Source organism: Rhea pennata, chromosome 34 (genome assembly GCF_028389875.1).
Source record: "Rhea pennata isolate bPtePen1 chromosome 34, bPtePen1.pri, whole genome shotgun sequence".
NCBI lineage: Eukaryota > Metazoa > Chordata > Aves > Rheiformes > Rheidae > Rhea > Rhea pennata.
Window position 1 is genome coordinate 505,346 of NC_084696.1, and position 24,884 is coordinate 530,229.

Consider the following 24,884-nt stretch of genomic DNA (forward strand, 5'->3'; position numbering starts at 1 on the left):
CCGGGGCCCCGGCGCGCCGCGCGGGGGGGGGGGGTCGCGTCCCCGGCCATTGTGGGCGCCAAGATGGCGGCGGCGGCGCGCCGGGTTCCGGCGGGGGGGGGGGGGGGGGCGAGGCCGGGTCGTGCCGGGACCGTTCGGGGTCCGGGACGGCGGCTCCGCCCGCGGGTCCCGGGCGCTGGGCCGCGCCCCGGGGCGGGTGGCGGGGGGGGGGGGCAGCAGGGTGCTGCGAGGCCCCTGGGGGCCGCCGGCGTGGCGGGGCAGGCGGGTCCCCGTAGGGCGCGAAGGGGGCGACGCCGGGGGTCACTCCGCGTTCACGGTGCGGGGGGGGCGCTGGGGGCTGCCGGGCCGTTTGGGGGGGGTGGTACCGCCCCCCATGCCAGCGGGGGTCCTGGACGCCAGGGCTCTCCCAGGCCGGTGTGGGGGGGGAGATGCTGGAGGCCCCCCTGGGGGGGGGCGGAGGGCGCTGGGGCTGCCCCAGGCCAGCAAGGAGGTGGGAATGGGGGACACTGGGGCTGCCCCAGGCCAGCAAGGAGGTGGGAATGGGGGATACTGGAGCTGCCCCAGGCCAGCAAGGAGATGGGAATGGGGGACACTGGGGCTCCCCCAGGCCGGGGGGGGCCGGACGCCTGGGCCCCATGGCTGACGGCACCGCGCGCAGGCTCTCGGCACCATGGCGGAGAACGACGTGGACAACGAGCTGCTGGACTATGAGGACGACGAGGTGGAGAACCAGGCGGGGGGCGACGGCGTGGACCGTGCCCTCCAAGAAGGACGTCAAGGGCTCCTACGTGTCCATCCACAGCTCCGGCTTCCGCGATTTCCTTCTTAAGCCGGAGCTGCTCCGCGCCATCGTCGACTGTGGCTTCGAGCACCCCTCGGAAGGTGGGGCCGGGCGGGGGCCCGGCGGGGGCGCGCCGCGGCCCCCGCGCTTGGGTCCTCACCGCCTCCTCTGGCTCCGCAGTGCAGCCGAGTGCATCCCGCAGGCCATCCTGGGCATGGACGTGCTCTGCAGGCCAAGTCGGCATGGGCAAGACGGCCGTGTTCGTGCTGGCCACGCTGCAGCAGCTGGAGCCCGTCACGGGGCAGGTGAGTGGAGGGAGGGGGGCGCGGCGGACGGGTGGGGGGGGGTGCCGTGGGGACGCCCTGCTCATGGCCCGGCGCCCCAGGTCTCGGTGCTGGTGATGTGTCACACGCGGGAGCTGGCGTTCCAGATCAGTAAGGAGTACGAGCGCTTTTCCAAGTACATGCCCAGCGTCAAGGTGAGGGGCCGGGGCGGCAACTGGGGGGGCGAGAGAGGGCAGGGAGGGGGGCCCCAGGCGTGACGCAGGGGGGTTAAAGGGGGTCCAGGCTGCCAGGACAGGGATGAAGCGGGGCGTGGAGGGGCCCGGGACACAAAAGTGGTGCAGGCGGGGTCCTGAGCTGCCGCAGTGGGGGCAAAGCGGGGCAAGGAGGGGGCTGGGGCACGAAGAGGCGCAGGAAGGGGCCCCAGCCCGCTGAGGGCGGGGCAGGTGGGGCAGGGAGAGGGTCTGGGGTCCAGAAGAGGGCTGCGAAGACGGTTTGGGGTGCGAAGCAGGGTTCTAAAGGAGGCTATAGAGCATGGGGTGGGTTGGGGCACAAAGTAGGGCAGTAAAAGGGATCTAAGGCAGAAGGGGGTGGAAGACGACCAGAAAGGGAGATCAGGACATGAAAGGGGGGTGTGGGGCCTGAGAGAGGAGTCTGAAGTGGGATGGGGCATGAAAGGAGAATATAAAAGCGGCGCAGGAGACGCGAAGGGGGTTGTGCAGCGGATCTAGGGCGTGAAGCGGGGATAGAGAGGGTTGGGGGCAACAAGGGGCACAGAGGGAACGCAGGGTGCCCGGCGGCGGGTGAGCGGCCGTGGGGCAGCCATGGGGCAGGGGGGCGGCCGTGGGGGCAGCCATGGGGCAGAGGGGCAGCTGCGGGGCGGCAGGGGGGTGGCCATGGGGCAGAAGGGGGGTGGCCGTGGGGCAGCCATGGGGCAGAGGGGCAGCCGCGGGGTGGCAGGGGGGCAGCCGCGGGGCAGGAGTGGCGGCTGCGGGGCAGCCATGGGGCAAGGGGGCGGCCGCGGGGCAGGGAGGGCGGCCGCGGGGCAGAGGGGCAGCCGCGGGGGCGGCAGGGGGGTGGCCGTGGGGCGGAAAGGGGGGCGGCCGTGGGGGCAGCCATGGGGCAGGGGGGGCAGCCGCGGGGCAGGAGTGGGCGGCCGCGGGGCGGGCGGGGGGCGGCCGCGGGGCGGGGGGCGGCCGTGGGGCAGAGGGGCCAGCCGCGGGGCAGGGGTCGGCCGTGGGGCGGCCGCGGGGCAGAGGGGCGGCCGCGGGGCAGAGGGGGCAGCCGCGGGGCAGGGGTCGGCCGTGGGGGCGGCCGCGGGGCAGAGGGGCGGCCGCGGGGCAGAGGGTCGGCCGCGGGGCGGGGGGGCGGCCGTGGGGCGGGCCGCGGGGCAGAGGGGCGGCCGCGGGGCAGAGGGTCGGCCGTGGGGCGGGGGTCGGCCGCGGGGCAGGAGTGGCGGCCGCGGGGCGGGCGGGGGGCGGCCGCGGGGCGGGGGGGCGGCCGTGGGGCGGCCGGGGGGCAGAGGGGCGGCCGCGGGGCGGGGGGGCGGGCCGCGGGGCGGCCGGTGGGGCAGAGGGGCGGCCGCCGGGGGCGGGGGGCGGCCGCGGGGCGGCCGCGGGGCAGAGGGGCAGCCGCGGGGCAGGGGTCGGCCGTGGGGGCGGCCGCGGGTGGGGGTCGGCCGTGGGGCCGCCCCGAGCGCCGCCCGCGCCCGCCCAGGTGGCGGTGTTCTTCGGGGGGCTGTCGATCAAGAAGGACGAGGAGGTGCTGAAGAAGAACTGCCCCCACATCGTGGTGGGCACCCCGGGCCGCATCCTCGGCCCTGGCGCGCAACAAGAGCCTCAACCTCAAACACATCAAGCATTTCATCCTGGACGAGTGCGACAAGATGCTGGAGCAGCTCGGTGAGGCGCGCGGGGGGGGCCCCCGGCGCCCGGGCCGCCCCCGGCGCCGCCCTGACCCCCGGCTCCCCCCGCCCCCCAGATATGCGCCGCGACGTCCAGGAGATTTTCCGCATGACCCCGCACGAAAAGCAGGTCATGATGTTCAGCGCCACCCTCAGCAAGGAAATCCGGCCCGTCTGCCGCAAATTCATGCAAGACGTAATTACCCCTTCTACCTTCTTTGCCCCCGGCGCCCCGGGGGCCCCCCCCCGGCGCCGCCGCCCCCCGCCCCCGCCCACGCCCCCCCTGCGGAAGATCTCTCGGGTTTCCCCGCGCTCCAGCGCTGCCGAGCAGGGCCGCCCCGCTCCTCCTCTTCCTCCTCCTCCTCCTCCTCCTCCTCCTCCTCCCGGCCCCCCCCGAAGCACGGCGAGGAGCCCCCCCGGCGCCGGCCCGGCGGCGCGGCCCCCCCCGGCGCTCCGGAGACCTCGGCGAAGAGCTGTCGGCGGGACCCGGACGGCGCGCGACGCCCGGCGGTGCGGCCACGGACACCCAGCAGGCGCCCGGCGCGGAGCCGCCTTTATCCTTTTTGCGGGCGACGGGGGGGGGGGGGGCGGGGGCTGTGGGGGGCCCCCCGCGGGTCCCCCGGGTTCGGGGCGGCCGTGGAGCACGCTGGGAACGGGCCTGCGGGGCGCCTTCCCAGCATGCACTGGGCTCCGGCCCGCCGGGGGGCTGGGGAGGGCGTAGCTGTGGGGCGCCCCATCCCACAATGCAGTGGGAGCTTAGTTATGGGGTGCCCCATCCCACAATGCAGTGGGAGCTTAGTTATGGGGCGCCCCCATCCCACAATGCAATGGGAGCTTAGTTATGGGGCACCCCCATCCCAGAATGCAGTGGGAGCTTAGTTGTGGGGCGCCCCCATCCCACAATGCAATGGGAGCTTAGTTATGGGGCACCCCCATCCCACAATGCAGTGGGAGCTTAGTTATGGGGCGCCCCATCCCACAATGCAGTGGGAGCTTAGTTATGGGGCGCTCCATCCCACAATGCAATGGGAGCTTAGTTATGGGGCACCCCATCCCACAATGCAATGGGAGCTTAGTTATGGGGCACCCCCATCCCAGAATGCAGTGGGAGCTTAGTTATGGGGCACCCCATCCCACAATGCAATGGGAGCTTAGCTGTGGGGCGCCCCCATCCCACAATGCAGTGGGAGCTTAGTTATGGGGCGCCCCATCCCACAATGCAATGGGAGCTTAGCTGTGGGGTGCCACCATCCCACAATGCAATGGGAGCTTAGTTATGGGGCACCCCATCCCACAATGCAGTGGGAGCTTAGTTATGGGGCATCCCATCCCACAATGTAGTGGGAGCTTAGTTATGGGGCACCCCATCCCACAATGCAATGGGAGCTTAGCTGTGGGGCGCCCCCATCCCACAATGCAGTGGGAGCTTAGTTATGGGGCACCCCATCCCACAATGCAATGGGAGCTTAGCTGTGGGGCGCCCCCATCCCACAATGCAGTGGGGGCTCTAGTTGTGGGGCGCCCCCATCCCACAATGCAGTAGGAGCTCAGTTGTGGGGCGACCCCATCCCATAATGCAGTGGGAGCTTAGCTGTGGGGTTCCTTTGTCCCACAATGCAGTGGGGTCTAGTTGTGGGGCACCCCTGACCCATAATGCAGTGGGCTCTAGTTATGGGGCAGCATCGTGCCATGGTGTAAAGGGAGCGTAGCTGTGGGGTGCTGCTCTCCCACAATGCAGCAGGGCCTGGCTAGGGGGCACCCTGTCCCAGGATGCACTGGGAGGCCAGTTGTGGGGCGCCCCCATCCCATAGTGCCGCGGGGCCTAGCTATGGGGTACCACTACCCATAGCGCAGCAGAAACCTGGCTGTGGGGCGTTGCTGTCCCAGAATGCAGTGGGGCCTGGCGGTGGGGCGCCCCCTTGCCAGAAAGCAGCTGCAGCCCAGCTGTGGGGCGCTGCTATCCCATGATGCAGCTGCAGCCCAGCTGTGGGGCGCTGCCGTCCCAGGATGCAGTGGGAGCCCAGCTGCAGCCCAGCTGTGGGGCAGTGCTATCCCAGAATGCAGTGGGAGCCCAGCTGTGGGGCGCTGCTGTCCCAGAATGCAGCTGCAGCCCAGCTGTGGGGCAGTGCTATCCCAGAATGCACTGGGAGCCCAGCTGTGGGGCGCTGCTGTCCCAGAATGCAGCTGCAGCCCAGCTGTGGGGCGCTGCCGTCCCAGAATGCACTGGGAGCCCAGCTGTGGGGCGCTGCCGTCCCAGGATGCAGTGGGAGCCCAGCTGTGGCGCCGTGGGGCGCCGTGGGGCCCGGGGCCGGGCGGGGGCGCTGACGCCGCTCTCCCCCCAGCCCATGGAGATCTTCGTGGACGACGAGACCAAGCTGACGCTGCACGGCCTGCAGCAGTACTACGTCAAGCTCAAGGACAACGAGAAGAACCGCAAGCTCTTCGACCTGCTCGACGTGCTCGAGTTCAACCAGGTGCCGCCGCCGGGGGCTCCGCGGAGGGGCCCCGGCGTCCGGGCCGCCTCGGGGGGCTCCGGGGGCCGTCTCGGGGGGCTTCGGGGGGCTCCAGGGAGGGACCTTGGGGTCTTGGGGGGGCTGGGGATCTCCAGAGAAGGACCCTGATCTCCCAGGGCTTCTTGGGGGACTCCAGGGAGGGACCTTGGGGTCCCGGAGGGCCTCGGGGGGCTCCAGGGAGGGACCTTGGGGTCCCGGAGGGCTTCGGGGGGCTTCGAGGAGGGACCTTGGGGTCCTGGAGAGCCTCGGGGGGCTCCAGGGAGGGACCTTGGGGTCCCGGAGGGCTTCGGGGGGCTTCGAGGAGGGACCTTGGGGTCCTGGAGAGCCTCGGGGGGCTCCAGGGAGGGACCTTGGGGTCCCGGAGGGCCTCGGGGGGGCTTTGGGGAGGGACCTTGGGGTCTTGGGGGGGCTGGGGAGCTCCAGAGAAGGACCCTGATCTCCTAGGGCTTCTTGGGGGACTCCAGGGAGGGACCTTGGGGTCCCGGAGGGCCTCGGGGGGCTTCGAGGAGGGACCTTGGGGTCCCGGAGGGCCTCAGGGGGGCTTTGGGGAGGGACCTTGGGGTCTTGGGGGGGCTGGGGAGCTCCAGAGAAGGACCCTGATCTCCCAGGGCTTCTTGGGGGGCTCTAGGGAAGCCCCTGGGGCCCGAGGTGGTTTTGGGGGGGCTGCAGGGCACCGCGGTGGCCTGGGAGGATCCCGGGGCGGTTGAGGAGGGGGCGTGGGGCGGGTCTCGGGGGGCTCGGGGGCCCCCCGAGTGACGCCCGCCCCACGCAGGTGGTGATCTTCGTGAAGTCGGTGCAGCGCTGCATCGCCCTGGCGCAGCTCCTGGTGGAGCAGAACTTCCCGGCCATCGCCATCCACCGCGGCATGCCCCAGGAGGAGCGGTGCGCGCCGGGGGGCCGGGGGGGGCCGGGGGGGCCGGGGGGGGCCGGCGCCCCTGACCCGCCCCGCGTCGCCCCCCTCGCCCAGGCTCTCGCGGTACCAGCAGTTCAAGGACTTCCAGCGCCGCATCCTGGTGGCCACCAACCTCTTCGGGCGGGGGATGGACATCGAGCGGGTCAACATCGCCTTCAACTACGACATGCCCGAGGACTCGGACACCTACCTGCACCGGGTGGGTGCCGGGGCGCCGGGGGCCGGGGGGGCCGCGCCGCGGAGGCTGACGGCGTGCCCCCCCCCCGCAGGTGGCCCGGGCCGGGCGCTTCGGCACCAAGGGCTTGGCCATCACCTTCGTGTCGGACGAGAACGACGCCAAGATCCTCAACGACGTGCAGGACCGCTTCGAGGTGAACATCAGCGAGCTGCCCGACGAGATCGACATCTCCTCCTACAGTGAGCGGCGCGGGGGGGCGCGGGGGGGCGCGGGGGCGGCCGGGGGGGCGGCCGGGGGGGCGCGGAGGACGCCGGGACCCTCGACGTGCAGGAGCGCTTCGAGGCGAACGGCGGCGACCTGCTCGATGAGCTCGAGATGTGCGGGGGGGGGGGCGGGGCACAGGGGGCACCCGGGGCCACCGGGAGGACACGGGGGGAGGGGGGCATGTGGGGCCTCCGGGGGGAGGGGGGGACACGTGGGGCCACCGGGAGGACACGGGGGCGGGGGGGGCATGTGGGGCCACCAGGGGGGAGGGGGGACACGTGGGGCCACCGGGAGGACACGGGGGGAGGGGGGCATGTGGGGCCTCCGGGGGGAGGGGGGGGACACGTGGGGCCACCGGGAGGACACGGGGGGAGGGGGGCACGTGGGGCCACCAGCGGGGCTGGGGGAGCCAGGTGGGGCCGCGGGGGGGTGAGGGGGGGATGCAGGGCCACCGGGGGGGCGGGGGTGCACGTGGGGCCGCTGGGGGGGCACGTGGGGCCACCGGGAGGGCACGGGGGGCTGCAGGGGCAGCGGGGGGGCGGGGGTGCACGTGGGGCCGCCGGGGGGGGCACGCGGGGCTGCAGGGGCAGCGGCCGCTCACCCGCTCCCCCCCCGCAGTCGAGCAGACCCGATAAGCCCCCCGGCGCCCGCTGCCCCCCCTCCGGTTTTACGTCTCCTCGTTGCTCCCCCCTCCGACGGTCGGGCTGCGGAGGGAGCCCCGAAACCGCCGCCGCCGCCCGCCCGGGGAGGCAGGGGGCCCCCCCGAAACCGCCGCCCTGGGGGGGAACCCCTGAAACCGCCGCCACCTGGACGGGGGGCCCCCGAAACCACCAGCGACACCGGAGCCGCCGCCCCCTCCCCCCGTGGTGCCTCCCCCAGCCCCCGCCTGGACACGGGGCGTTTTATAGAAAAAAGGCCTGAAAAGACAAAAAAAAAAAAAAACAAAAAAAGCAAAAGGAACCGAGGCGCGGCGGGGGGCGGGGCTCCGGCGGCCCCTCCCCCCGGCTCCTCTCAGCTGTACAATTTCTGGTTTTTTGGTAATAAAGTCGCCCGGCGCCGCCGGGTCCCTGGACGCTGCTGTCTGCCTGGGGGGGGGGGGGGGGGCGAGTCCCCCGCGCCGCGGGGGGGCTCTGCCGGGAGGGGCGGGGCTGGGGGCGGAGCCAGACGGGCTGGGGGCGGAGCCAATCGCGCGCAGGGGGCGGGGCGGAGCGGGCAGCGCTGCGCGCGCAGGGGGCGGGGAGCGAAGCCGCGGCGGCCATTTTGCGCGCGGGCAGCGCCGCGGTCTCGCGCGCGGGCGCCGGTGGCGCCGCCGCCATCTTGGAGGCGGGCGAGGAGAGGGGCGGGGCCTCGGCGGCGCCCCTATAAAGGGCCGCCCGGCGGCGGCGCGGGGCCTTTTCCCGCCGGGCGCCGGGGACGCGCAGGCGAGTTGGGGGGGAGGGGAGGGGGGGCGCAGCGGGACGCCTGGGCCCCTGCCCCGCGGAGCGGCGCCATGATGATCCCCCAGACTAGAGTCTCCGACCCCCGTGACGACCCCCAGGGCCTGAGCGACGCCCGCCGCCCTCCCCGGGCGCGGCCTCCCCCGCCCCCCCCGCTCACGTCTCCGTTTCTCCCCGCAGGCCGGAGCCCCCGGACGCCTGGTCCCCCGGATGCAGCATGCGGTGAGGATCCCCCCGTCCCCCCCTTCTCCCCCAGGGGCCCCGGGCGTCGCCGTGATGATCCCCCAGACTAGAGTCTCCGACCGCCGTGACGACCCCCCCAGCCTGAGCGACGCCCCCCGCCCCCTCCCCCGGACGCCTGGGCCCCTCCCGTTCGCTAACTCCCCCCCCCCCCCCCCACACCGTGTCCTCCAGGTGCCCAAGACCCGCCGGGACCAGGACGCGGCAGAGTGAGTCGACCCCACCCGGGCTCCCCCCGCCTCGTTAATCCTGTTTCCGGGATCCGCCTCTCCGCATAAACCTTCCTTTCAAGTCCCCCCTCATCGGGACCCCTCCTGACACCCCCCCGGGATCCCCCCTCCCCGTTAACCGCCCCCTCCATGCACTGAGATCCCCCCAGGGATCATCCTCCCCGTTAACCCTCCTCGCTACCCCCCAGACCCCCCCCGGGATCCGCACACACTGGGATCCCCCTCCACTTCGGACCACCCCCACAGCCCCCCCCTCGGGCCCCCCGGCGATGAGGAACCCGCACGGAGTCGGATCCCGCCGTGACGACCCCACGCAGCGCCCTGAGCCGAGGCGGCCCCGGGACCCCCCGAGACCCTCCTGGCGCCCCGGGACCCCCCCCGGCGTGCCCCTCGCCCGCCTGGCCCCCCCGTCCCCCCCACTGACGCTTCTCTCTCCTCCCGCAGCCCCGGCACAGAGCCTGCGAGGGACAGACGGCGCCGACAGATTGGGGGGGCGGCTGGGGTCGGGGCAAATAAAGTCGGGTTTGGGTCTGGACCCGTGGCCTGCTGGTGTCTGCTTTCTGGGGGGGGGGTCAGAGGGCAGGGAAAGCTGTTTCCGTAGCAACGGGGGGGGGGCACGCGTGGGGGGTCCCGCCTTTTCTCTGCGGGGGGGGGGGAGGGTGTGCGGCCTGGGCCGCCATCTTGGGTGAGGGCTGCCCCAGTATGTCGCCGTTATTCTGCCCTCCGCAAGCCCCGGCCGTGGGGGGGCTGCTCTGCCCCGCCCCGCCCTGCACCAGCGCCATGTTTACGCTCGGACGTTCCGCATCAAACGGCGGGGGGGGGGGGAGAAGGGGGATGGCGGCGCCCTCAGCCAAGATGGCGGCGCCCTCAGCCAAGATGGCGGCGCCCTCAGCCAAGATGGCGGCGCCCTCAGCCAAGATGGCGGCCTGCGCGGCACTCCCTGGCGGGAGCGGCGCCAACATGGCGGCCGCTGCGGCTGCCCCGCCGCGGCGCGGCGTGGCGCATGCGCGAGGCGCGAAGGCCCCCTCGGCTGGGGCGGCCCGGCGCACGCCTGCGCGGCGGCGGCGCAGGCGCGGCGCGGGCGCCCGGCGCGGCGCGGGGTCCTGCGTGCGCGGCGCAGGCGCGGCAGAGCGCGGCCGGGCGGCGCGGCCGGAGGCGCACGGAGGAGCCGCTCCGCACCGAGCGCGGCCCCGCGGCCCCGGCCCGGGCCCGCTGTCGGCCCGCGACCCCCGGAAGCGGCCCGCGACCCCCGGAAGCGCACCCCTCCGCCCCGGTTGCCCCGGAAGCGGATCGCACACTGAGCCGATAACGGCTGCCCGCGGAGGCAAGTCGCCGCTGATCGGCGGGGGGGAGGTCAAGGGTCAGGGGTGGGGCTGGGGTGCGGTTGGAGGTCAGAGGTCAGGGGCGCGGAGCAGGCGGTTTGAGGGGGAGAGTTGGGGTCACGAGGTTAGAGGTCAGCAGTGGGGTGAAGGGCTGCGGGTCAGAGATCGCGGGGCAGGGTGGGGGTTGGGGTGGGGTCAGGGGTCAGAGCACAGGGGTCAAGGTGGGGGGTTAACGTTGAGGCTGGCACAGCTGCGGGGACAAGGAGCGCGGGTCAGGGCAGGGCGTCGGGTCAGAGGGCAGGGGTCAGGGCCAGGGGTCAGAGTGAGGAATCGGGGTTGGCGTGGGGTTAGAGGGCAGGGGTTGCGGGCACGGGGTCAGAGAGCAGGGGTTGGGCAGCCGTGGGGTCAGAGCATAGTAGCTGGTGGCCACAGGGTCAGAGGTCAGGGGTCAGGGTCTGTGGGGTCAGAAGGCAAAGGTTGTGGCTCGTGTGGTCGGAACATAGGGGTCAGGGGCCGTGGGGTCGGAGGGCAGCGGTCAGGCTGCCACATTGTCGGAGGGCGGGGGTCAGGGGCCGTGGGGTCGGAGGGCAGGGTTCAGGCTGCCACGGGGTCGGAGGGCGGGGGTCAGGGGCCGTGGGGTCGGAGGGCAGGGGTCAGTGCTGTGGGCAGCAGGGCGGGGCCGGCGGCACCATGGCGGAGGAGCAGCTTGAGGTGCTGGTGAAGACGCTGGACTCGCAGACCCGGAGCTTCCACGTGGAGCCAGAGGTGAGGCTGGGACGGGGGGTCCCCGCGCCCTCCCCGCCCCCCGCGACCCCGCTGACCCTGCGTGCCCCCGCCCAGATCACGGTGCGGGCCTTCAAGGAGCACATCGCTGGCGCCGTGTCCATCCCCGCCGAGAAGCAGCGGCTCATTTATCAGGGCCGGGTGCTGCAGGACGACAAGAAGCTGCAAGAATACAGTGAGGGGGGGCTGGGGGGGACTGGGGGAGTCGGGGGGCGCAGGAAGCTCCGGGCGTGGTTCAGGGGCTCTGTGGGGGGAGTTGGGCAGCTCTTGGTGGTGTTTACAGCAGTTTGGGGGGCCCTGGGAGGGTGGGGGGAGCCCTGGAGACACTTTGGGCAGCAGTTGGGGTATTTGTGCGTGGGGGCGAGCTGCTGGGGGGGCTGCAGAGCTCGTCAGAGCAGTTCCGGGGCTCTTTGTGCTGCGCTCGGGGTGTCTGCGGGTAGTTGGAGGGAGCCGTGGGACGAGCGAGGGGAACTTGGGGGTGTCCTGGGCAGTGGGGGGGTGGAGAACAAGCTAGGGGAACTGGGGGGCTTTGGGGCAGGACTGGGTTCGTGTGAGAGCCGCTCGCAGGGGTTTACGGGAGTTCGGGGAGACCCTGGGGGTCGCCTGGGGGGGTCGGCGGCGGTTCGGGCTGCGCTTGCGGGGGAGCAGCCTGGCTGATCCCCTTCTTTCGCTCTGCCCCCCAGATGTGGGGGGCAAAGTGATCCACCTGGTGGAGCGGGCCCCCCCTCAGGCCCAGTCGCCCTCCGGGGGGGGGCCCTCGGGGCTGGGCTCCTCCTCGGCCCCCCACAACGGCGGGGGGCCGCGGGGGCCGGGGGCCCCCGGCCACGACCGCAACGCCAACAGCTACGTCATGGTGGGGACCTTCAACCTGCCGGTGAGCGGGGGGGGGAGAGGCTCTTTCCCAAGGGGGGGCTCTCACCCGGGGGGGGGCCTCTTGCCCGAGGGGGGGTTCTCGCCTGGGGGGGGCTCTCGCCCGAGGGGGGCTCTCCGGGTGGGGGGGCTCTCACCCGGCGGCCGTTCCCGCGGGTTTTTGCGAGCGCGTTCTGCGGGGTTTGTGCAGATTGACGGCTCGTCGGTGGACGTGCACATCAACATGGACCAAGCCCCCATCCAGGTGGGCGGGGGGTGCCGGGGGGGGTGGCCGGGCCCCCCCCGTGGCGCCTGACCCCCTGCCCTGCCCCCCACAGAGCGAGCCCCGCATGCGCCTGGTGGTGGCCCAGCACATGCTGCGCGACATCCAGGGCATCCTGAACCGCCTGGAGGTGAGCGGAGCCCCCCGGGCGGGCGGGCGGGGGCCCCCGCGCCCCCCCGCGCCCTCCCGCCCCGCTGCCCTCGGCCCCCCCCGCCCCGCAGGGCAGCAGCGGGGCCCCGTCGCCCGCCGAGGGGCCGCCCGAGGAGCCCCCCGCCCCCCCCGCCGCCGCCGCCGCCTCCGAGGAGCGCGCCGAGCCGCCCGCCGAGCCGCCGCCGCCCGGCCCCGAGCCGCCGCCGGCGCCCGAGGCCGCTGCCAAGTAAGGAGGGGGGCGCCGGGGGGGCTGTCGGCGCCGCCGGGGGGGCCGTTCTCACCCCCCCCCCTTCCGCAGCCACCCGGCGCCGGGCGAGTACCTGGAGGTGCTGCTGGAGCTGCGGCGCCTGGAGGGGCGGCTGGAGCCCTTCCGGCAGCGCTGCCAGGAGATCCTGGGAGCCGCCGGCTCCGCCGACTACAACAACAACGTGAGCGGGGGGGGCGGGGGGGGCAGGAGGCGGGCGGGGGGGGCAGGAGGCGGGCGGGGGGGGCAGGAGGGGGTCGGGGGGGGCACGGCTCCCCCCCCCCGGCAGCGAGGCGGCTGGTCCCCCCCTCCAGGGGCTGGCAGTGGGGCAGGCCGGGTTCTCCCCACCGTCCTGGTAGTGGTGCAGTCCGTTCCCCCCCCCAAGGGAGTGGTATAGACTTGGTAGGGGGGGGGGAACTGGGTGATACCACGTGGGGCTGTTTGTGGGGGGGGGGCAGGCCCTTTTGGGGGCTCCGGGCAGTACCACGGGGAGCTGGGGGAGGTTTGGGGGGCTCTGGGCAGCACCGTGTGGGGCTGGGGGGAGGATCAGGCTCTTTGGGGGGTTCCGCGTGATGCCGTGTGGGTTCGGGGGGGTCAGTCCGTCTTGGGGGTCTCCAGGCAAAGCCGTGTGGGGCTGCGGGGAGGGAGGCTGCAGTCTTGGGGGGCTCCGGGCGATACCATGTGGGCTGTGGGGGGGTCGAGCTCTTTTAGGGGGCTCCGGGTGATACCACGTGGGCTGTGGGGGATCAGGGCTTTTGGGGGGCTCCGGGCGATACCACGTGGGCTGTGGGGGGAAGAGCTCTTTTAGGGGGCTCCGGGCGATACCACGTGGGCTGTGGGGGGTCGAGCTCTTTTAGGGGGCTCCGGGCGATACCACGTGGGCTGTGGGGGGTCAGGGCTTTTGGGGGGCTCCGGGCGATACCACGTGGGCTTTGGGGGGTCGATCTCTTTTAGGGGGCTCCGGGTGATACCACATGGGCTGTGGGGGGTCAGGGCTTTTGGGGGGCTCCGGGCGATACCACGTGGGCTGTGGGGGGTCGAGCTCTTTTAGGGGGCTCCGGGCGATACCACGTGGGCTGTGGGGGGTCGAGCTCTTTTAGGGGGCTCTGGACAATACCATGTGGGCTGTGGGAGGGCGGTGCCTTTTGAGGGGCTCCGGGTGATACCGTGCAGGACTGGGGGGCGGCCAGGCCCCCGCGGGGCCTGGGGGCTCCGGGGCCCCGCTGACGCCGCGCGCCCGCAGACGGAGGCCCGCGAGGAGGACCAGCGCGTGATCAACCTGGTGGGCGAGAGCCAGCGGCTGCTGGGCAACGTGCTGGTGGCGCTGTCGGACCTGCGCTGCAACCTGGCCGGCGCCGCCCCCCGCCACCTCCACGTCGCCCGGCCCCTCGCCCACTACGCCGCCCCCATGGTGCTGCAGCAGGCCGCCATCCCCATACAGGTGCGGCCCCACGGCGGCCGGGCCCGGCCCGCGGCGGGGCGCTGCGACGAGGGCGGGCTCCAAGGGGCCCAGGCGGCCGGGCGGGCTCGCGGGGGTCCCAGGCGTCCCGGCGGGCTCCAAGGGGATCGAGGGGTCCAGGTGGGCTCGCGGGGGTCCCAGGCGGCCGGGCGGGCTCCAAGGGGATCGAGGGGTCCCGGTGGGCTCCCGGGGGTCCCAGGCGGCCGGGCGGGCTCCAAGGGGATCGAGGGGTCCAGGTGGGCTCCCGGGGGTCCCAGGCGGCCGGGCGAGCTCCAAGGGGATCGAGGGGTCCCGGTGGGCTCCCGGGGGTCCCAGGCGTCCCGGGGGTCCCAGGCGGCCGGGCGGGCTTGCGGGGGTCCCAGGCGTCCCGGCAGGCTCCAAGGGGATCGAGGGGTCCAGGTGGGCTCCCGGGGGTCCCAGGCGGCCGGGCGGGCTCCAAGGGGATCGAGGGGTCCAGGTGGGCTCCCGGGGGTCCCAGGCGGCCGGGCAGGCTCCAAGGGGATCGAGGGGTCCAGGTGGGCTCGCGGGGGTCCCAGGCGTCCCGGCGGGCTCCAAGGGGATCGAGGGGTCCAGGTGGGCTCCCGGGGGTCCCAGGCGGCCGGGCGGGCTCCAAGGGGATCGAGGGGTCCCGGTGGGCTCCCGGGGGTCCCAGGCGTCCCGGGGGTCCCAGGCGGCCGGGCGGGCTCGCGGGGGTCCCAGGTGTCCCGGTGGGCTCCAAGGGGATCGAGGGGTCCAGGTGGGCTCCCGGGGGTCCCAGGCGTCCCGGCGGGCTCCAAGGGGATCGAGGGGTCCAGGTGGGCTCCCGGGGGTCCCAGGCGGCCGGGCGGGCTCCAAGGGGCCCAGGAATCCAGACTGGCTTGGAGGGAGCCCAGGCGTCCGGGCGGGTTTGGAGAGGACCCAGACGCGCAGACAAGCTCCGAGGGGGCCCAGGCGTCCGGGCGGGTTTGGAGAAGACCCAGACGCACAGACAAGCTCCGAGGGGGCCCAGGCGTCCGGGCGGCCCTGCTGATGCTTTGCTCTCGCCCCCAGATCAACGTGGGCACCACGGTGACGATGACGGGGAACGGGGCGCGGGCCCCCGCGCCCCCCGGCCCCAGCGAGGGCACCCCTGCGGCCTCCCCCCCGGGGGACCCCCCCGAGGGGCCGCCGCCCCCCCCCGGGACCGCCGCCGCCCCCGGCCCCCGCCGGGGCGCCGCCGGGGCCCCCCCGCGTCATCCGCATCTCGCACCAGACCGTGGAGCCCGTCGTCATGATGCACATGAACATCCAGGGTGAGCGAGGACGCCTGGGCCCCGCCCGGACGCCTGGGCCCCGCCCGGACGCCTGGGCCCCTGGTGCTGATGCTCTGCCCTTTGTGTCCCCCCCTCCCCAGACTCTGGGTCGCAGGCAGCTGGGGGCAGCGCTGGCCCCCCCGGGCACGGCCTGGGCATGGGTGAGCCTTGAGGGGGGGGGCTGGGGGGTGTTTTGGGGGGATTTAGGGGTGTTTGGGGACTTAGGGAGAGTTGGTGTTTGGGGCAGCCGGAGGGGGCTGCAGTGCATTGGGGTGGGGGAGCCGGGGGGGATCTGAGGGGGAGCTGGGGGCACCTGGGGGGAGCTGGGGGCACTTGAGGGGTTGGGGGCCCTTTGGGGGAGTCTGGGGTGGGTTTGGGGGTGTTTGGGGGGGAATCGGGGGCATTTGGGGACGTTGGGGGATTTGGGGGCGCGCAGGGTGGTTTGGGGGCACTTTGGGGGGCTTGGGGGTGAGCAGGGGGAGTGTGGGGGGAGCGTGGGGCCCTCGGGGCGGAGCGTCTGGGGCAGTTTGGGGGCACTGGGGGCATTTGGGGGGGTCAGAGGTATTTGGGGAGGATCGGGGGTGCCTTGGGGGCGCTTCGGGCGTGGGGCGTACTTGTGGGGCCGGCGCCGCTGACGCCCCCCCAGGTGGGGCCCCCCTGCAGCTGCCCCCGCTGCCCCCCGAGTTCCTGCAGGCCGTCGCCCACCAGATCACCCAGCAGGCCGTGGCCGCCGCCGCCTCCGCCGCCACAGGTAGGGCTGCCCCACGGCGCCCCGGGAGTGCCCCACGGCGCACCACGGCACCCCGGGAGTGCCTCACGGCGCCCCACAGCGCCCCGGGAGTGCCCCACAGTGCCCCATGGCACCCCACAGCACCCCGGGAGTGCCCCACAGTGCCCCACAGCGCCCCAGGAGTGCCCCACGGCACCCCACAGCACCCCACAGCGCCCCGGGAGTGCCTCACGGCGCCCCACAGCGCCCCGGGAGTGCCCCACGGCGCCCCACAGTGCCCCGGGAGTGCCCCACAGCGCCCCACAGTACCTCGGGAGTGCCCCACGGCACCCCCAGAGTGCCCCACGGCGCCCCACAATGCCCCATGGCACCGCCAGTGTACCCCATAGTGCCCCAGACTGCCCCATGGCGCCCCACAATGCTCTGCGGTGCCTGCAGGTCACCCCGCGGTGCCCCAGACTGCCCTGCAGTGCCCGTAAACCACCCCATGGCACCCCCAAGCTGCCCCACAGCACCCCCAGATTGTGGTATGGTGCCCCAGACTGACCCCCAGTCTGCCCCATAGTGCCCCCAAAGTACCCCATGGCACCCCACAGCACCCCAGACTGCCCCAGTGCGGAGGGGGGGAGCTGCTCTTTTGGCAGGCTGCTTCCCCATGGCAGAGAAGTCCTGCCCCACGGCAGCCCTGACCCACGGCGCCCCTTCCCACCCCCCCCAGGCGGTCGGGGGTTTCCGTGGGTGCTGACCTGTGCTTGGGGGGCCCTGCCCCACGGCGGGACGGCGCTGCCCCATGGCAGCCCTGCCCCACAGCGCCTCTCCCCCCCAGGCCAGGCGGTCGGGGGCTTCCCGGCCCCCGCACGGGTCGTCATTGCCCGACCCCCCCCGCCCGGGCCCCGGCCCACCCACCCCGGCGCCCCCCAGGCCAGCGTGAGTCGCGGGGCATGCTGGGATAGCGGGGGGGCTGGGGAGGCCAGGGGCATGCTGGGATAGCGGGGGGGCTGGGGAGGCCAGGGGCATGCTGGGATAGCGGGGGGGCTGGGGTGGAGAGGGGCATGCTGGGATGGGGGGGCTGGGGAGGCCAGGGGCATGCTGGGATAGCGGGGGGGCTGGGGTGGAGAGGGGCATGCTGGGATGGGGGGGCTGGGGAGGCCAGGGGCATGCTGGGATAGCGGGGGGGCTGGGGAGGCCAGGGGCATGCTGGGATGGCAGGAGGGCTGGGGTGGAGAGGGGCATGCTGGGATAGCGGGGGGTGGGGAGGCCAGGGGCATGCTGGGATAGCGGGGGGGCTGGGGTGGAGAGGGGCATGCTGGGATGGGGGGGGTGGGGAGGCCGGGGGCATGCTGGGATAGCGGGGGGGCTGGGGTGGAGAGGGGCATGCTGGGATGGGGGGGGGTGGGCAGGCCAGGGGCATGCTGGGATGGGGGGGGTGGGCAGGCCAGGGGCATGCTGGGATAGCGGGGGGGCTGGGGAGGCCGGGGGCATGCTGGGATGGGGGGGGTGGGGAGGCCGGGGGCATGCTGGGATAGCGGGGGGGCTGGGGAGGCCAGGGGCATGCTGGGATAGCGGGGGGGCTGGGGAGGCCAGGGGCATGCTGGGATGGGGGGGGTGGGGAGGCCAGGGGCATGCTGGGATAGCGGGGGGGCTGGGGAGGCCAGGGGCATGCTGGGATAGCGGGGGGGCTGGGGAGGCCGGGGGCATGCTGGGATAGCGGGGGGGCTGGGGTGGAGAGGGGCATGCTGGGATGGGGGGGGTGGGCAGGCCGGGGGCATGCTGGGATAGCGGGGGGGTGAGGAGGCCAGGGGCATGCTGGGATAGCGGGGGGGCTGGGGTGGAGAGGGGCATGCTGGGATAGCGGGGGTGGGGGGGGCTCTGCGGGATGGGGGGGTTGGCCCTGGTGCATTATGGGATGGTGGGGGGTGTCCTGGTGCATTATGGGATGGCGGGCGCCCGGGTGACGCGGTGCACCGTGGGCAGGCGCCGGGCGGGGGGGGCGCCGCGGTGCATTATGGGATGGTGGGGGGCGTCCTGGTGCATTATGGGATGGCGGGCGCCCGGGTGACGCGCGCCCCGGTGCACCGTGGGCAGGCGCCGGGCGGGGGGGGCGCCGCGGTGCATTATGGGATGGCGGGCGCCCGGGTGACGCGCGCCCCGGTGCACCGTGGGCAGGCGCCGGGCGGGGGGGGCGCCTCGCTGGCGCAGGTCATCAGCGGCCTCGTGGGGCAGCTCCTGATGCAGCCGGTGCTGCTGGGTGAGGCGGGGGCCGGCGGGCAGCAGGGCACCGGGGGGGGGGGCGCCCCCGGGGCATTGTGGGAAGGGGGAGGCCCCAGCCCGGGGCCGGCCCAGTGGTGGGACCGGACTGCATGGTGCATGGTGGGAACAGGGTGCCCCAGTGCACTGTGGGAAGGGGAGGGGACCCCAGTGCATTGTGGGAAGCGCCCTGGTGCACTATGGGAAGAGGGGGGGCGGTCCTGGTGTATTGTGGGAATGGGGGGGCCTGGTGCACTGTGGGAAGGGGAGGGGCCCCAGTGCACTATGGGAAGGGGAGGGGGCGCAGTGCAGTCTGGGAAGGGTCGGGGCCCTAGTGCATTATGGGAAGGGGAGGGGCCCCAGTGCACTCTGGGAAGGGTCGGGGCCCTAGTGCACTATGGGAAGGGGAGGGGCCCCAGTGCACTATGGGAAGGGGAGGGGCCGCAGTGCACTGTGGGAAGGGGAGGGGACCCCAGTGCATTGTGGGAAGCACCCTGGTGCACTATGGGAAGAGGGGGGCGGTCCTGGTGTATTGTGGGAATGGGGGGGCCTGGTGCACTGTGGGAAGGGGAGAGGTGCATTGTGGGAAGAGGGAGAGGGTCTGGTGCACTGTGGGAAGGGGAGGGGCCGCAGTGCACTGTGGGAAGGGTCAGGGCCCCACTGCACTCTGGGAACGGTCGGGGCCGCGGTGCATTGTGGGAAGGGGACGGGGCCCCACTGCACTCTGGGAAGGGTTGGGGCCGCGGTGCATTGTGGGAAGGGGACGGGGCCCCACTGCACTCTGGGAAGGGTCGGGGCCGCGGGGCATTGTGGGAAGGGGACGGGGCGGCCGCTCACCTCCGCCCCAGCCCAGGGCGGCGCCTCTCCGGCCTCGTCAGCCGCCGCCGCCCCGCCGCCGCCGCCGCCGGCCCCCGGCGCCTCGGGGGCCCCTGCGCCGCCCGCGGCCCCCCCGGCGCCGCCCCCCGCCCCGGCCCCCGGCACAGGGCCGGGCAGCGCCGCGGGGGCCCCCGGCGGCCCCGTGCCCGCCGCCCCCCCCGAGGAGCTGCCCCTGGCCCAGCTGCTGGGGGGGCTCCTGGGGGCGGGGCCGGCCCCTGCCGTCGCCGTGGCCATGCCGGGAGTCCCCGCCTTCCTGCAGGGCGTCACCGACTTCCTGCAGGCACGGGGGGGCTGCCGCACGGCATCATGGGAACGGGGGGGGGGCTGCCCCACGGGGTCGTGGGGACGGGGGGGGCTGCCGCACGGCATCATGGGAACGGGGGGGGGCTGCCCCACGGGGTCGTGGGGACGGGGAGGGGGCTGCCGCACGGCATCATGGGAACGGGGGGGGGCTGCCCCACGGGGTCGTGGGGACGGGGAGGGGAGGTGGGGCTGGCCCATCGGATCATGGGAACTGGGGGGGCTGCTGCATGGCATCGTGGGAATTGGGGGGGGGGGCTGCCCCATGGGGTCGTGGGGACGGGGAGGGGGCTGCCGCATGGCATCATGGGAACGGGGGGGGGCTGCCCCACGGGGTCGTGGGGACGGGGAGGGGAGGTGGGGCTGGCCCATGGGATCACGGGAACGGGGGGGGGGGCGGGGAATGCCCCATGGGATCATGGGAACTGGGGGGGCTGCTGCATGGCATCGTGGGAATTGGGGGGGGGGGCTGCCCCATGGGATCATGGGGACTGGGGGGGGGCACCCTGTGGCATTGTGGGAACTTGGGGGGTGCCTCTGCCCCATGACATCATCGCAGCAGGGAAAGAAATCTGCCGCACGGCATGATGGGAGCGGGGAGGGCTGTTGCTGTGGGGCGTGATGGGAATGTGGAGGTATGCGGCCCTAGGGTATGCTGGGAAGGGGGAGGCTTCCCGCCCCAGGGCATGCTGGGAGCAGCCGCCCCAGAGCCCGCTGGGTAATTCACCCCCTCCCTCCCTCCCGCCCCCCCCAGGCCACCCAGGGAAGCTCCGCCCCCACGCCGGCAGGCCCCGCCCCCGCGTCGGAGGCGGCCCCGCCCCCTGCGGCGGACACGGCCCCGCCCGCGGGGGCCGCGGGGCCGCCGCCGGGGGCGGGGGGCCGGGGGCGGGCGCCGGGGGCCCCCGAGGCGCTGCCGCCCGAGTTCTTCACCAGCGTGGTGCAGGGCGTGCTCTCCTCCATGCTGGGCTCGCTGGGGGCCCCCCAGGGCAGCACCGAGAGCATCGCCGCCTTCATCCAGCGCCTCAGCGGCACCCCCAACATCTTCGAGCCGGGCGCTGAGGGCCCCAGCGGTGAGCCCCCCCCCCCCCCCCAACCCCGGCCCCACAGCGCCCTGGGGCCCGGCACCGCGTGGGGCGGTCGGCAGCGCCCCCCACCCCGGCCGGCGCTGCTGCCTGGGCCGCCTTGGCCTGGAGAGCGGTTTCAAGGCTTCCCGGCTTGTCCGGGTTGGTGGTTTTAAGGCTCCTCTCCAGCCCCAGACAGGTGGTTTCAAGGCCCCACAAACGGGGCTTGCAGCCCCCCCCCCCCGGTGCGGTTTGGCGCCCTGCCCCGCCCCAGGAGGGTCTCTGCCCCTCACCCCCCCCCCCCCCCGCGCAGGGTTTTTCGGGGAGCTGCTGTCGCTGATCTGCCAGAACGTCTCCATGGTGGACGTGGTGATGCTGCTGCACGGGCAGTGCCAGCCGCTGCAGCGCCTGCAGCCGCAGCTGCGCCGCTTCTTCCGCGAGCACTACCTGGGCGGCCGGGAGCCCACCGAGGGCAACGTGCGGGTGAGGCGGGGCCGGACCCCCCCCCCCAGGACCCCCAAAACCCCCCTGCCCCCTGCTCCAGCACTACCTGGGCGGCCGGGAGCCCACCGAGGGCAACGTGCGGGTGAGGCGGGGCCGGACCCCCCCCCAGGACCCCCAAAACCCCCCTGCCCCCTGCCCCAGCACTACCTGGGCGGCCGGGAGCCCACCGAGGGCAACGTGCGGGTGAGGCGGGGCCGGACCCCCCCCAGGACCCCCAAAACCCCCCTGCCCCCTGCCCCAGCACTACCTGGGCGGCCGGGAGCCCACCGAGGGCAACGTGCGGGTGAGGCGGGGCCGGACCCCCCCCAGGACCCCCAAAACCCCCCTGCCCCCTGCCCCAGCACTACCTGGGCGGCCGGGAGCCCACCGAGGGCAACGTGCGGGTGAGGCGGGGCCGGACCCCCCCCCCAGGACCCCCAAAACCCCCCTGCCCCCTGCCCCAGCACTACCTGGGCGGCCGGGACCCCACCGACAGCCCATCTCCGCAGGCGGCGACGCACGAGCTCATCACGGGGCTGGAGGAGTTCATCCGCGAGAGCTTCGTACGTAGCAATACGTGCGTGTGGGTGTGTGCGGGCGGGGGGGGGTTGTGCACACGTGCACATACGTCTCTGTGTGCACACACATCCCCGTGTGTCCGCTCGCACGGCCGTCCGTCAGAGCTGGAGCTGGGCGCGCCCTAACGTGCGTGTGCGTCCGTGTAGTGGACGTACAAGTTTGTGCAAGAGCGTCATGCTTGCACACGTCTCATGCACTGTGTGGGCACATACGTGTACACGTGTGTATGTGTATGCACACGTACTTTGTGTGCGCGTACATGTATGTGTTCACGTACACGCACCCCACGCACACACATTGTGTGTGTGCCCAGCTCACTGCCCGCGTGCGCACGTGTGCGTGTGCTGGTGCTGGGGTGTGTGAGCTGCTTGTCTGCAGGCTGATCACCGTGTTCCCTTTGGTGCCTGGGGGGAGATATGGGGCAGGGTGCTGGTGTGGAGGCAATGGGGGCGGAGGGCACATGTCCCTGGGGGCACAGAGAGGGGCTATGGGGTGGGCTGGCTACGGGTCACTGTGGAGCAGCCAGAGCCCTAGCACTGGCCTCTCTATGGGGTGGGTTGGGGGGGGAGGGGGGTGTTGCAGGATGCTGTGGTGTGCAAGTGGGTCGAGGTGATGGGGTTGGATGTAGGTGCCTGTGGGTCCCTGGGGGTGCCGTGGGGCGGGCCCTGACTGCCCCACGCCGCAGGCCGGGGTGCGCGTGGCCGACGGCGTCGACATCACGCGGAGCAACGTGGAGTTCCTGCAGGAGCAGTTCAACCGCATCGCGCTGCACGTACTGCGCTGCACCGGTGCGCGGGGGGCAGGAGGCCCGGGGCGGGGGGGGGCGGTTGTGGGGCCTGGGAGCAGCCTTGGGGGCAGCTGGAGACTCCTCTGAGGCCGTGAGGTCCCTTTGGGGGCCGGGAGCAGTTCGGGGGGCTGTGGGAGCTATGGGGCAAATGAGGTGGGAGGGGCAGTTGGGGGGGGTGTTGAAGGGATTGTGGGACAGGGACGAAGGGTGTGGGGCAGGGTGTGAGGCTGTGGGGCAAGTGGGGAGGCTTTGGGGCAGGCAAGGCCTTGGGGGGGGAGGCACAGGACCTTTGGGGGGGCACTTGGGGGCAGGTTGGGGGGGGGGAGGATGCCATGGGGCAGGTTTGGGGGGGTGCCATGGGGCAGGTTCGGCGGGGGGGGGGGGGGGCGCCGTGGGGCAGGTTGGGGGCGCCGTGGGGCTGACGGCACGACGCAGACGGCAGCTTCGGGCCGCGGCTGCTGGAGCTCTGCAACCGGGGCCTGTTCGAGTGCCTGGCGCTGAACCTGCACTGCCTGCGGGGGGAGCGGGGGGCCCTGGCCGCCCTCATCGGGGACCGAATCGTGAGCGCCCGCCCGCGGGGGGGGCAGTGGGGGGGGATACACCTGGGGGGGGAATACCGGGGGGGGGGGGAATACACCTCGTGGGGGATGAAAGATGTTTTTTTGGGGGGGGGGGGGCAGACACCGAGGAGGGAGCAAAAATACCCATGGAGAAAGAGAAGCGTTTTTTTTGGGGGGGGGGGGGATTCATGCAGGGTGGCAAAAAAACACCAGGGGAGGGCAAAAGTCCACAGCTGGGGGGGGGGAACCATCGGGGAGGGCATGAAATGGGGGGGGGGGGGGCAAAACCGTCCTGGGACACTGAAACCCCCAGAATCACCTTGGGGAGGGGGTAGAACGAGTTTTTTTTTGGGGGGGGGGGGGGGGGCGTGGGCACCCGCTGCCTCGGCTGCGTGTCCCTGGTGGGGCGGTGTCGACGCGTGTGCGTGGCAGCCGTGCCCATGCGTGTGCACAGGCAGCTGTGCCCCTGCATGCCCTCGGGTGTGTGTGCATGTGGGCAGCCGTGCTCACACGTGTGTGCGAGGCAGGCGTGCTGGTGCGTGTGCGCGTGCGCGGCAGGCGTGCCCTCGTGCGTGTGCGCGTGCGCGTGTGCGCAGCGGCCGTGCCCACGCGCGTCTCCCCGCAGCGGCGCATGTCGGCGGACGTGTCGCCCTCGCTGGTCAGCTGGCTCACGGCCGTGGTGGGGATGCGGCTGCAGGGCGTCCTGGAGCACATGCCCGTCACCCCCGAGCAGGTGCTGCCCTACGTGCGCCGCCTCGCCGACCCCGCCCCCAGCCAGGTAACCCCGCCCCCCGCCACGCGACCCCGCCCCCAGCCTCGCCGACCCCGCCCCCAGCCACGCGACCCCGCCCCCAGCCTCGCTGACCCCGCCCCCAGCCAGGTAACCCCGCCCCCCACTGCGCAACCCCGCCTCCAGCCAGGTAACCCCGCCCCCCGCCACGCGACCCCGCCCCCAGCCTCACCGACTCCGCCCCTAGATCCTGCCCCCCCACTGCACAACCCCACCCCCAGCAAAGAGGCCCCGCCCCCTGAGCTGTGACCATGCCCCCACCAGTAACCCCGCCCACCCCGGCAGGCCCCGCCCCTCCCTGACAGCGCTCCCCTCCCCCAGCCCTTGCCTGAGGAGCCAATGGACGTGCAGGAGGCGGAGCCGCCCCCCGAGGGGCCCCAGGTAGGGTGGGGTGATGGGGGGGGCAGGGCCAGGGCTGGCCCCGCCCCCTGACACGCCCCCCGCCCCCCCCCCCACAGTGGGACGGCGCCGGCTCCCCTGCCCCCGCCACCACGGCCGAGGAGGCGCTGGCCCCCGAGAGCGAGCCCTGGGCCGCCGCCGTGCCCCCGGTGAGTGCGGGGGGCCGCGGGTGCTGCGGCGGGGCGGGGCAGTGCCGTGGGGCAGCCCCCCGCCCCGCTCACTGCCCCCCACCCCGGCCCCCCCAGGAGTGGGTGCCCATCATCCGCGAGGACATCCAGAGCCAGCGCAAGGTGAAGCAGCAGCCGCCACTCAGCGACGCCTACCTGACCGGCATGCCGGCCAAGCGCCGCAAGGTGGGTCCGCCCCACGGCCACCCCCTCCCGCCCCACGGCCCCCTGCCCCTTCCCAGCTCCTCGCCCGCTCGTCCCGCCCCACTGACGCCCGCTCAGACCATGCAGGCCGAGGGCCCCCCGCTGCTGCTGGCCGACGCCGTGGGTCGCGCCGCCCGGGCCACCGGTGCCCGGCCCCTGGGCCCCCCCGAGAGCCTCAGCCGGGAGCTCGGCGAGGGGCCGCTGCAGGAGGGCTACCGCCAGCAGGTACGGGGGGCGGGGCCAAGGAGGGCGGGGCCCCGGGAGGGGCAGGGCCCATGGGGAGGGAGGGGCTTGTGCCCCCCACGCCACCACCCAGGGCAGAGCTAGTGCGGGGGCAGGAGCTCTGCGGGGCCAGGCTGGGGGCGGGGCTTCCTTGGCAGCGCCCCACCCTCGGGGGGGGGCTGATGCTGTGGGCGGGGCCAGGCTGTGGGCGGGGCTCCGCCGCCAGGCCCCACCCTCCCCCCCAGCTCCAGGCCGACCTGCAGCAGCGGCTCCGCGACGACCCCGACTTCTCGCCCCGGCGCTTCCCCAACGCCCAGCGCGTCTTCAACGAGGGCCCCCCCCGAGGCCCCCCCCAATAAAGGCTCTGCCTCCCTCCAGG

At 74.0% G+C, this 24,884-nt stretch overlaps 3 protein-coding genes across 3 annotated transcripts; all 3 read left to right on the top strand.

Annotated features, from left to right (window-relative positions):
- Nucleotides 1-664: 664 nt before the first annotated feature.
- On the top strand, nucleotides 665-7,570 carry DDX39B (DExD-box helicase 39B). The gene is given in 13 exon segments (XM_062598520.1): nucleotides 665-735; nucleotides 737-882; nucleotides 967-1,012; nucleotides 1,014-1,086; nucleotides 1,167-1,259; nucleotides 2,779-2,877; nucleotides 2,879-2,963; nucleotides 3,043-3,161; nucleotides 5,308-5,439; nucleotides 6,251-6,360; nucleotides 6,446-6,590; nucleotides 6,661-6,808; nucleotides 7,452-7,570. Coding segments are annotated over 13 exon segments (1,278 nt in total). The 5' UTR covers nucleotides 665-670; the 3' UTR covers nucleotides 7,469-7,570.
- A 690-nt stretch (nucleotides 7,571-8,260) lies between these two features.
- LOC134152829 (basic proline-rich protein-like) lies at nucleotides 8,261-9,274 on the top strand. The gene is made up of 3 exons (XM_062598518.1): nucleotides 8,261-8,491; nucleotides 8,684-8,718; nucleotides 9,184-9,274. The coding sequence occupies exons 1-3, from the start codon at nucleotides 8,323-8,325 to the stop codon at nucleotides 9,253-9,255; spliced, it is 276 nt and encodes a 91-aa protein (XP_062454502.1). The 5' UTR covers nucleotides 8,261-8,322; the 3' UTR covers nucleotides 9,256-9,274.
- A 610-nt stretch (nucleotides 9,275-9,884) lies between these two features.
- On the top strand, nucleotides 9,885-24,882 carry BAG6 (BAG cochaperone 6). Its single transcript, XM_062598519.1, is given in 26 exon segments — nucleotides 9,885-10,063; nucleotides 10,734-10,826; nucleotides 10,902-11,019; nucleotides 11,528-11,718; nucleotides 11,905-11,958; nucleotides 12,032-12,142; nucleotides 12,144-12,352; nucleotides 12,425-12,554; nucleotides 13,614-13,811; nucleotides 14,859-14,972; nucleotides 14,974-15,100; nucleotides 15,202-15,261; nucleotides 15,747-15,851; nucleotides 16,657-16,757; nucleotides 17,997-18,084; nucleotides 20,141-20,323; nucleotides 20,628-20,797; nucleotides 21,307-21,360; nucleotides 22,062-22,164; nucleotides 22,599-22,723; nucleotides 23,349-23,501; nucleotides 23,799-23,894; nucleotides 23,972-24,061; nucleotides 24,158-24,265; nucleotides 24,362-24,508; nucleotides 24,751-24,882. Coding segments are annotated over 25 exon segments (3,024 nt in total). The 5' UTR covers nucleotides 9,885-10,063; nucleotides 10,734-10,751; the 3' UTR covers nucleotides 24,865-24,882.
- The last annotated feature ends 2 nt before the right edge of the window (nucleotides 24,883-24,884 follow it).

Bases quoted from the DNA above. Each gene is read 5' to 3' on its own strand.
- LOC134152829 (XM_062598518.1), top strand. From the start codon at position 8,323: ATGATGATCCCCCAGACTAGAGTCTCCGACCCCCGTGACGACCCCCAG. The intron at 8,492-8,683 runs GTGAGGATCCCC...CGTGTCCTCCAG, and splicing joins TCCCCCGGATGCAGCATGCG to GTGCCCAAGACCCGCCGGGA. The intron at 8,719-9,183 runs GTGAGTCGACCC...CTCCTCCCGCAG, and splicing joins CGGGACCAGGACGCGGCAGA to CCCCGGCACAGAGCCTGCGA.